Source organism: Panulirus ornatus, chromosome 68 (assembly GCF_036320965.1).
Source record: "Panulirus ornatus isolate Po-2019 chromosome 68, ASM3632096v1, whole genome shotgun sequence".
NCBI classification, from domain to species: domain Eukaryota; kingdom Metazoa; phylum Arthropoda; class Malacostraca; order Decapoda; family Palinuridae; genus Panulirus; species Panulirus ornatus.
In genome coordinates, this window is record NC_092291.1 from 27,058,292 (window position 1) to 27,069,986 (window position 11,695).

The 11,695-nt window shown below is 40.7% G+C and overlaps 1 protein-coding gene across 1 annotated transcript in view; it reads right to left on the bottom strand.

Annotated features, from left to right (window-relative positions):
• Positions 1 to 11,695, bottom strand: part of Pyroxd1 (pyridine nucleotide-disulfide oxidoreductase domain 1) — a 140,585-nt gene that overhangs the window by 64,043 nt on the left and 64,847 nt on the right. The window contains exons 3-4 of the mRNA XM_071659568.1: positions 851 to 1,051; positions 389 to 605 (exon numbers count right to left, since the gene is read on the bottom strand). Coding sequence (XP_071515669.1) covers positions 389 to 605; positions 851 to 1,051 — 418 coding nt within the window. The remainder of the gene's footprint in view (positions 1 to 388; positions 606 to 850; positions 1,052 to 11,695) is intronic.

Consider the following 11,695-nt stretch of genomic DNA (forward strand, 5'->3'; position numbering starts at 1 on the left):
CCATATTTTTTGCAATTTTTTTCTCCTGGACCCACAACTTTTCAGCACTATCCCATATGACTATCATAAAAAAGTGTAAAACTGATCCACCCCATTGCATAATAGTGAGATCATTATTTCAATTCTTGTTATATTGTGACACTAGTATACTTCCATTACATACCAAATGAGCAAGGAAAGGTGAGTGAACAGCTTCCTGATATCTAAGAATCATATAACTGGGCTGAAATAATTTTATGCCTGGCAAAACCATGTATATCAACTTCATACATTCAGTAGAAATCATCAGAATAAACTTCAAAACTTTCAATAAGTTTGGCTATAGACTTATAAAAAAACATGAATGCAACAAGTAAAATATATACAAAGGCAAAGAATGAGATTTTACCTGTAACTTCATGCACCATTTCTGTGGCAATACCTCCATTGCCAGCGATGATAATTCTTTTCGCCTTATTTATGCGTGACTGAAACTGACGTGCTGATTCTGTGTCACGTATCCAAACAACATATGGGTTATTTTCTGCTATCAACTTTGGACTGGCTCCAGTACATATACAAAGTCTTTCATATGAGAAAGATCTGCCAGTAGAAGTGTAGATACACTGAAAAGCATCATGACTATTAACAGACAAACCTTTCTGTTCTCATGTGACTGCAACAAAATCTACTAACTTAAATGATATTAAGAGTGAAATCTCTTAAGAATTATGTGACGAGTAGGAGCCATGTTTTTAAAATCTAACAGAAGTGATAAAATTCTGTTTCTTGAGATTAACAAAATAATTTTACATTCTATCAAAATGTTAAGATATTAATAAATGAGCAATAATACTGTACATTAACAGACCTGTTTCTCAGCATCAAGTTGAATAACAGTATCTTTCATAACTGTCACATTAGGACATTGGGTCTCCAACTCCACTGCCGGTCGTTCTTCTACATCAAATGAATCCAAGGTCTTTGTCAAAGGCAGGATGTTTGTAACAGCTTTTATGAGCGATGTGGCAGTAATGACCAATATTTCTGCCTCAGGCTGGAGGATGTACAGCTGTAAAAATGTAGCAATCAACCATCTCTGTATTATTAGTAAGAAAATATCTAATTCATAAGCAGATCAATAACAGATACCTAATACAGAATTGTAAGGAGTAATCAAATATCTATCCCTGGAGATACGGGAGAAAGAATACTTCCCATGCATTCCTCATGTGTTGTAGAAGGTGACTACAGAGGACGGGAATGGGGGTTAGAAACCCTCCCCTCCTTGTATCTTAACTTTCTAAAAGGGGAAACAGAAGAAGGAGTCATGCTCATCCTCCTCAAAGCCTCAGATTGGGGTGTGTAAATGTGCGTGGATGTAACCAATATGAGAAAAAAGAAGAGATAGGTAGTATTTTTGAGGAAAGGAACCTGGAAAGTTTTGGCTCTGAGTGAAACGAAGCTCAAGGGTAAAGGGAAAGAGTGGTTTGGGAATGTTATGGGAGTAAAGTCAGGGGTTGGTGAGAGGAGAGGAGAGGTGGGAGTATGTGATAGAGTGTAAGAAAGTAAACTCTAGATTGATATGGGTAATACTGAAAGTGGATGGAGAGATTATGGAGTGATTATTGGTGCATATGCACCTGGACATGAGAAGAAAGACCATGAGAGGCAAGTGTTTTGGGAGCAGCTGAGTGTGTGTTAGTAGTTTTGATGTACGAGACTGGGTTACAGTTATGGGAGATTTGAATGCAAAGGTGAGTAATGTGGCAGTTGAGGGAATAACTGGTGAACATGGGGTGTTCAGTGTTGTAAATAGAAATGGTGAAGAGCTTGTAGATTTGTGTGCTGATAAAGGACTGGTGACTGGGAATATCTGGTTTAAAAAGAGAGATATACATAGGTATACGTATATATGTAGGAGAGATGATCAGAGAGACTTTTGAACGTTTATATGCTGAGAGGTGCAACTGGAGGGATGTCTAATCATTATCTTGTGGAGGCGAAGGTGAAGATTTGTAGAGGTTTTCAGAAAAGAAGAGAGAATGTTCTGGTGAACAGAGTGGTGAGAGTAAGTGAGCTTGGGAAGGAGACTTGTTTGAGGAAGTACCAGGAGAGACTGAGTGCAGAATGGAAAAAGGTGAGAGCAAAGGACATAAGGAGAGTGGGGGAGGAATGGGATGTATTTAGGGAAGCAGTGATGGCTTGCGCAAAAGATGCTTGTGGCATGAGAAGCGTAGGAGGTGGGCAGACTAGAAAGGGTGGAGAGTGGTGGGATGAAGAAGTAAGATTATTAGTGAAAGAGAAGAGAGAGGCATTTGGATGAGTTTTGCAGGGAAATAGTGCAAATGACCGAGAGAGGTATAAAGAAAGAGGCAGGAGGTCAAGAGAAAGATGCAAGAGGTGAAAAAGAGGGCAAATGAGAGCTCGGATGAGAGAGTATCATTGAATTTTAGGGAGAATAAAAAGATGTTTTAGAAGGAGGTAAATAAAGTGCATAAGACAAGAGAACAAATGGGAACATCAGTGAAGGGGGCTAATGGAGAGGTAATAACAAGTAGTAGTGATGCGAGGAGATGGAGTGAGTATTTTGAAGGTTTGTTGAATGTGTTAGATGATACAGTGGCAGATATCGGGTGTTTTGGTCGAGGTGGTGTGTGAAGTGAGAGGGTTAGGGAGAATGATTTGGTAAACAGAGAAGAGGTAGTGAAAGCATTGCAGAAGTTGAAAGCTGGTAAGAAGGGCATGTTTGGATAGTGTTGCAGTGGAATTTATTAAAAAAGGGGGTGATTGTGTTGTCGACTGGTTGGTAAGGATATCTAATGTATGTATGGGTCATGGTGAAGTGCCTGAGGACTGGCGGAATGCATGCATAGTGCCATTGTACAAAGGCAAAGGGGATAAAGGTGAGTGCTCAAATTACAGTGGTATAAGTTTGTTGAGTATTCCAGGGAAATTATATGGGAGGGTATTGATTGAGAGGGTAAAGGCATGTACAGAGCATCAGATTGGGGAAGAGCAGTGTGGTTTCAGAAGTGGTAGAGGATGTGTGGATCAGGTGTTTGCTTTAAAGAATGTATGTGAGAAATACATAGAAAAGCAAATGGATCTGTATGTAGCATTTATGGATCAGGAGAAGGCATATGGAAGAGTCAATAGAGAAGCTCTGTGGAGGGTATTAAGAATATGTGGTATGGGAGGCAAGTTGCTAGAAGCAGTAAAAAGTTTTTATTGAAGATGTAAGGCATGTGTGCGAGTAGGAAGAGAGGAAAGTCATTGGTTCTCAGTGAATGTCAGTTTGCAGCAGTGGTGCGTGATGTCTATAGCGTGGGCTATAGATAGAGTTGTGCGGAGGAAGGTGTATATGTTGGAAATGAGATGTTTGAGGACAATATGTGGTGAGAAGTGGTTTGATCATTTAAGTAATGAAAGGGTAAGAGAGATGTGTGGTAATAAAAAGAGTGTGGTTGAGAGAGCAGAAGAGGGTGTTTTGAAATGGTTTGGTCACATGGAGACAATGAGTGAGGAAAGATTGACAAAGAGGATATATGTGTCAAAGGTGGAGGGAAAGAGGAGAAGTGGGAGACCAAATTGGAGGTGGAAGGATAGAGTGAAAAAGATTTAACGGGGTCGACATGCTGTCAATGGATTGAACCAGGGCATGTGAAGCACCTGAGGTAAACCATGGAAAGGTTTGTGGGGCCTGGACATGGAAAGAGAGCTGTGGTTTCAGTGCATTATACATGACAGCTAGAGAATGAGTGTGAACGAATGTGGCCTCTGTTGTCTTTTCCTAGTGCTACCTCGTATGCATGCGGGGGGAGGGGGTTGTCATTTCATGTGTGGTGGGGTGGCAACGGGAATGAATAAAGGCAGCAAGTATGAATTATGTACATGTGTAAATGTGTATATGTTTGTGTATGTATATATATATATGTATACATTGAAATGTATAGGTATATATATGTGCATGTGTGGACGTGTATGTATATACATGTGTATGTGGGTGGGTTGGGCCATTCTTTTGTCTGTTTCCTTGCGCTACCTCGCTGACGCAGGAGACAGTAACAAAGTATATAAAAAAAATAAATAAATAAAATCTCATGCAGATATTCCTTCCTCTCCATAATTATAAGTACTCCACTGTCAGCTCTGTGGTGGAAACCTAAAGCAAATAATGAAATCTATTAACAAAGTATACCTCCTGCATTACGAATCAATTATCATATGGTAATATTATGTTGCTAGAAGTCACAGTAGTGTGCATGATCTAGTATATGCAAAAAAAAAAGGGGGGTGGGGGAATATGAAACATAAGTTCCTAAGTGACTTTCATGTAATGATCACATCATCATGATATATACAAGAATGAGGCAGAAGACATAGAACAGTCAGTTGATACACAAGGAAGAGATGTAGCTAAGATGCCACAGGTACACAAGTGTTACCAGATGATGGTGTTTAGATTGGTGTGTTTAGGTCTGGCAATGTGCCTGTCATAATTTTCTTTTTATTATGTGGACAAGAAAGGGAACTGTTTACAAATTTTTCCTACATTAAAGCTATCCAATTTGTATAGACCTTCACTAATATCAATGTTACAATTCTTTGTGTATTCAATACCAGAAGATTCAGTGATATGCCTCGTGGTAAAGGAGTTACAGTTAATAACTGAACAGGCATTACTTCAGTCAATACAATGCCATAATTCTTAACATAATTAAACAAAGCATTTCATTCTTGTTCTGTTCTTATACTATATCTATGCTGCTTAAGTCTAACATAAAGATCCTTACCAGTCTGCCCAAAATAAAACATATCAAAACGTTTACAAGTTATTGCGTAAACACAGCCCACAGAATTTTCTGGTGAATTCTTTATTAAGATATTCTTTACAATACTGTTATGCTAAAGGTCACATTTACATTATAGGATTTAAGCAACCTGGGAAGTAATGTAAAATTATAAATAAAAGGGAGAACTAAAAGGTTCTTGGTATCATGGGGAGGTTTGGGTTTAACTCTAAAAAAATCATTTCTTTGCCAGCTTATGGAATTTATCAATGAAAGATCTAAGATACTTTAACTTGGATCCAGTAGAATATATCTCCTTAAATTTGTCATTAATAAATTCAGGACTGCATGCATATACATAATCCCTACGAAACATTGACTGGAATAAATAATCTAACTCTTGCTATATTGAGCTGAGTACATGAATAAATGAGAAAACATTGGTGGATTTCTGTATATGCTAAACTTAAACATGTTTCTATCCCTATGGCTCATGCAATCTGAAAATGGTAACATATAATTATTTTCCACTTCCACAGTAAAGGTAATAGAAGGTACTAAATTATCAAGTAAAGGGAGAAATTTTTGTATATTTTCGTTTGTTGGCCAAACACGAAGAACATCATCTACATGCCTAAACCAAGTTATCTTAGAGGGTCAGATATCCCTCAGCAATTTTGTTTCAAAGATCTCTAGCAATTTTGTTTCAAAGAATTCCATGTAAAGATTACTTAATACTGGTGAAAGAGGGTTACCTATTATTATACCAAATTTCTGAGCATAATACTCTCCATTAAACTGAAATGCACAGTCTTTTATACACAATGTTATCAATTCAATAAAAACAGAATTTGAAACAGGTTTTCTTTTTTTTTTTTTGCTTTGTCGCTGTCACCCGCGTTTGCGAGGTAGCGCAAGGAAACAGACGAAAGAAATGGCCCAACCCACCCCATACACATGTATATACATACGTCCACACACACGCAAATATACATACCTACACAGCTTTCCATGGTTTACCCCAGACGCTTCACATGCCTTGATTCAATCCACTGACAGCACGTCAACCCCGGTATACCACATCGATCCAATTCACTCTATTCCTTGCCCTCCTTTCACCCTCCTGCATGTTCAGGCCCCGATCACACAAAATCTTTTTCACTCCATCTTTCCACCTCCAATTTGGTCTCCCTCTTCTCCTCGTTCCCTCCACCTCCGACACATATATCCTCATGGTCAATCTTTCCTCACTCATTCTCTCCATGTGACCAAACCATTTCAAAACACCCTCTTCTGCTCTCTCAACTACGCTCTTTTTATTTCCACACATCTCTCTTACCCTTACGTTACTCACTCGATCAAACCACCTCACACCACACATTGTCCTCAAACATCTCATTTCCAGCACATCCATCCTCCTGCGCACAACTCTATCCATAGTCCACGCCTCGCAACCATACAACATTGTTGGAACCACTATTCCTTCAAACATACCCATTTTTGCTTTCCAAGATAATGTTCTCGACTTCCACACATTCTTCAAGGCTCCCAGAATTTTCGCCCCCCCCCACCCTATGATCCACTTCCGCTTCCATGGTTCCATCCGCTGCCAGATCCACTCCCAGATATCTAAAACACTTCACTTCCTACAGTTTTTCTCCATTCAAACTCACCTCCCAATTGACTTGACCCTCAACCCTACTGTACCTAATAACCTTGCTCTTATTCACATTTACTCTTAACTTTCTTCTTTCACACACTTTACCAAACTCAGTCACCAGCTTCTGCAGTTTCTCACATGAATCAGCCACCAGCGCTGTATCATCAGCGAACAACAACTGACTCACTTCCCAAGCTCTCTCATCCCCAACAGACTTCATACTTGCCCCTCTTTCCAAAACTCTTGCATTCACCTCCCTAACAACCCCATACATAAACAACTTAAACAACCATGGAGAAATTACACACCCCTGCTGCAAACCTACATTCACTGAGAACCAATCACTTTCCTCTCTTCCTACACGTACACATGCCTTACATCCTCGATAAAAACTTTTCACTGCTTCTTACAACTTGCCTCCCACACCATATATTCTTAATACCTTCCACAGAGCATCTCTATCAACTCTATCATATGCCTTCTCCAGATCCATAAATGCTACATACAAATCCATTTGCTTTTCTAAGTATTTCTCACATACATTCTTCAAAGCAAACACCTGATCGACACATCCTCTACCACTTATGAAACCACACTGCTCTTCCCTAATCTGATGCTCTATACATGTCTTCACCCTCTCAATCAACACCCTCCCATATAATTTACCAGGAATACTCAACAAACTTATACCTCTGTAATTTGAGCACTCACTCTTATCCCCTTTGCCTTTGTACAATGGCACTATGCACGCATTCCGCCAATCCTCAGGCACCTCACCATGAGTCATTTTTTTTTTTTTTGGCTTTGTCGCTGTCTCCCGCGTTTGCGAGGTAGCGCAAGGAAACAGATGAAAGAAATGGCCCAACCCACCCCCATAAACATGTATATACATACGTCCACACACGCAAATATACATACCTACACAGCTTTCCATGGTTTACCCCAGACGCTTCACATGCCCTGATTCAATCTACTGACAGCACGTCAACCCCGGTATACCACCGATCCAATTCACTCTATTCCTTGCCCTCCTTTCACCCTCCTGCATGTTCAGGCCACGATCACACAAAATCTTTTTCACTCCATCTTTCCACCTCCAATTTGGTCTCCCACTTCTCCTCGTTCCCTCCACCTTCAACACATATATCCTCTTGGTCAATCTTTCCTCACTCATTCTCTCCATGTGCCCAAACCATTTCAAAACACCCTCTTCTGCTCTCTCAACCACGCTCTTTTTATTTCCACACATCTCTCTTACCCTTACGTTACTTACTCGATCAAACCACCTCATACCACACATTGTCCTCAAACATCTCATTTCCAGCACATCCATCCTCCTGCGCACAACTCTATCCATAGCCCACGCCTCGCAACCATACAACATTGTTGGAACCACTATTCCTTCAAACATACCCATTTTTGCTTTCCGAGATAATGTTCTCGACTTCCAAACATTCTTTAAGGCTCCCAGGATTTTCGCCCCCTCCCCCATCCTATGATCCACTTCCGCTTCCATGGTTCCATCCGCTGCCAGATCCACTCCCAGATATCTAAAACACATTACTTCCTCCAGTTTTTCTCCATTCAAACTTACCTCCCAATTGACTTGACCCTCAACCCTACTGTACCTAATTACCTTGCTCTTATTCACATTTACTCTTAACTTTCTTCTTTCACACACTTTACCAAACTCAGTCACCAGCTTCTGCAGTTTCTCACATGAATCAACCACCAGCGCTGTAACATCAGCGAACAACAACTGACTCACTTCCCAAGCTCTCTCATCCCCAACAGACTTCATACTTGCCCCTCTTTTCAAAACTCTTGCATTCACCTCCCTAACAACCCCATACATAAACAAATTAAACAACCATGGAGACATCACACACCCCTGCCGCAAACCTACATTCACTGAGATCCAATCACTTTCCTCTCTTCCTACACGTACACATGCCTTACATCCTCGATAAAAACTTTTCACTGCTTCTAACAACTTGCCTCCCACACCATATATTCTTAATACCTTCCACAGAGCATCTCTATCAACTCTATCATATGCCTTCTCCAGATCCATAAATGCTATATACAAATCCATTTGCTTTTCTAAGTATTTCTCACATACATTCTTCAAAGCAAACACCTGATCCACACATCCTCTACCACTTCTGAAACCACACTGCTCTTCCCCAATCTGATGCTCTGTACATGCCTTCACCCTCTCAATCAATACCCTCCCATATAATTTACCAGGAATACTCAACAAACTTATACCTCTGTAATTTGAGCACTCACTCTTATCCCCTTTGCCTTTGTACAATGGCACTATGCACGCATTCCGCCAATCCTCAGGCACCTCACCATGAGTCATACATACATTAAATAACCTTACCAACCAGTTAACAATACAGTCACCCCCTTTTTTAATAAATTCCACTGCAATACCATCCAAACCTGCTGCCTTGCAGGCTTTCATCTTCCGCAAAGCTTTTACTACCTCTTCTCTGTTTATCTAATCATTTTCCCTAACCCTCTCACTTTGCACACCACCTCAACCATGAGTCATACATACATTAAATAACCTTACCAACCAGTTAACAATACAGTCACCCCCTTTTTTAATAGATTTTACTGCAATACCATCCAAACCTGCTGCCTTACCGGCTTTCATCTTCCGCAAAGCTTTTACTACCTCTTCTCTGTTTACCAAATCATATTCCCTAACCCTCTCACTTTGCACACCACCTCGACCAAAACACCCTATATCTGCCACTCTATCATCAAACACATTCAACAAACCTTCAAAATACTCACTCCATCTCCTTCTCACATCACCACTGCTTGTTATCACCTCCCCATTAGCGCCCTTCACTGAAGTTCCCATTTACTCCCTTGTCTTACGCACTTTATTTACCTCCTTCCAGAACATCTTTTTATTCTCCCTAAAATTTAATGATACTCTCTCACTACAACTCTCATTTGCCCTCTTTTTCACCTCTTGCACCTTTCTCTTGACCTCCTGTCTCTTTCTTTTATACATCTCCCACTCAATTGCATTTTTTCCCTGCAAAAATCGTCCAAATGCCTCTCTCTTCTCTTTCACTAATAATCTTACTTCTTCATCCCACCACTCACTACCCTTTCTTATCAACCCACCTCCAACGCTTCTCATGCCACAAGCATCTTTTGTGCAATCCATCACTGATTCCCTAAATACATCCCATTCCTCCCCCACTCCCCTTACTTCCATTGTTCTCACCTTTTTCCATTCTGTACTCAGTCTCTCCTGGTACTTCCTCACACAAGTCTCCTTCCCAAACTCACTCACTCTCACCACCCTCTTCACCCCAACATTCACTCTTCTTTTCTGAAAACCCATACAAATCTTCACCTTAGCCTCCACAAGATAATGATCAGACATCCCTCCAGTTGCACCTCTCAGCAAATTAACATCCAAAAGTCTCTCTTTCGCACGCCTGTCAATTAACACGTAATCCAATAATGCTCTCTGGCCATCTCTCCTACTTACATATGTATACTTATGTATATCTCGCTTTTTAAACCAGATATTCCCAATCACCAGTCCTTTTTCAGCACATAATTCTACAAGCTCTTCACCATTTCCATTTACAACACTGAACACCCCATGTATACCAATTATTCCCTCAACTGCCACATTACTCACCTTTGCATTCAAATCACCCATCACTATAACCCGGTCTTGTGCATCAAAACCACTAACACACTCATTCAGCTGCTGGGGGATCCCAAAACACTTGCCTCTCGTGATCTTTCTTCTCATGCCCAGGTGCATATGCACCAATAATCACCCATCTCTCTCCATCAACTTTCAGTTTTACCCATATTAATCGAGAATTTACTTTCTTACATTCTGTCACATACTCCCACAAGTCCTATATATTTTTCTTTTTTTTTTTTCTTCAAACTATTCGCCATTTCCCGTGTTAGCGAGGTAGCGTTAAGAACAGAGGACTGGGCCTTTGAGGGAATATCCTCACCTGGCCCCCTTCTCTGTTCCTTCTTTTGGAAAATTAAAAAAAAAACAAGAGGGGAGGATTTCCAGCCCCCCGCTCCCTTCCCTTTTAGTCGCCTTCTATGACACGCAGGGAATACGTGGGAAGTATTCTTTCTCCCCTATCCCCAGGGATATATATATATAGATGTTACCAGTCCGTGTTGTTCTGTTTCTCCCACTGACCACTGTACAGTACAGTCCCATCACCCGTTTCAATAACTGTTTTGCTCATATCACAGGTAGAGCTTGGCATTAATTCTCAAGTTGCACCTAGGCCCTCCAAGTATAAGAGTCTTGTGCAGAGCTCTTCATGAATGAAAAATTATACTAAAGATATCACCAGTGCCTAATGATACAGCCGAGAATTTATGCCCTACTTCGCTCTGCAGATGAGAGGAGGGCAAGTATCTGTTAACAATATATGACGTGATTCCTGCAGAGTCCACCAACTCGGGAGTTGCACCTTACAGTGAAGGTTATCTTGTTAAGATATAGGAATATGGATGATGTACTGTGAATGTCTTGACAAAGTATATTACGTGGAAGACCCAATCAATGAATTCTATTTTGTACATGGTAAACACTTTAATATATTATAATTATTGTCTTTTCTGCCTCATGCATAAGAAGAATAGGGGAGAAAGAATACTTCCCACGTATTCCCTGCGTTTTGTAGAAGACGACTAAAAGGGAAGGGAGCAGGGGCTGGAAATCCTCCCCTCTTTTTTTTTTTTCTTTTTTTTTTCCCCAAAGAAGGAACAGAGGGGGGGCCAGGTGAGGATATTCCACAAAGGCCCAGTCCTCTGTTCTTGGCACTACCTCGCTAACGTGGGAAATGGTGAATAGTTTAAAAGAAAGAAAGAAAGAAAGAAAGAAAGATATATATATATTTTTTTTTTTTTTTTTATACTTTGTCGCTGTCTCCCGCGTTTGCGAGGTAGCGCAAGGAAACAGACGAAAGAAATGGCCCAACCCCCCCCCCCCAAACACATGTACATACACACGTCCACACACGCAAATATACATACCTACACAGCTTTCCATGGTTTACCCCGGACGCTTCACATGCCCTGGTTCAATCCACTGACAGCACGTCAACCCCTGTATACCACATCACTCCAATTCGCTCTATTTCTTGCCCTCCTTTCACCCTCCTGCATGTTCAGGCCCCGATCACACAAAATCCTTTTCACTCCATCTTTCCACCTCCAATTTGGTCTCCCTCTTCTC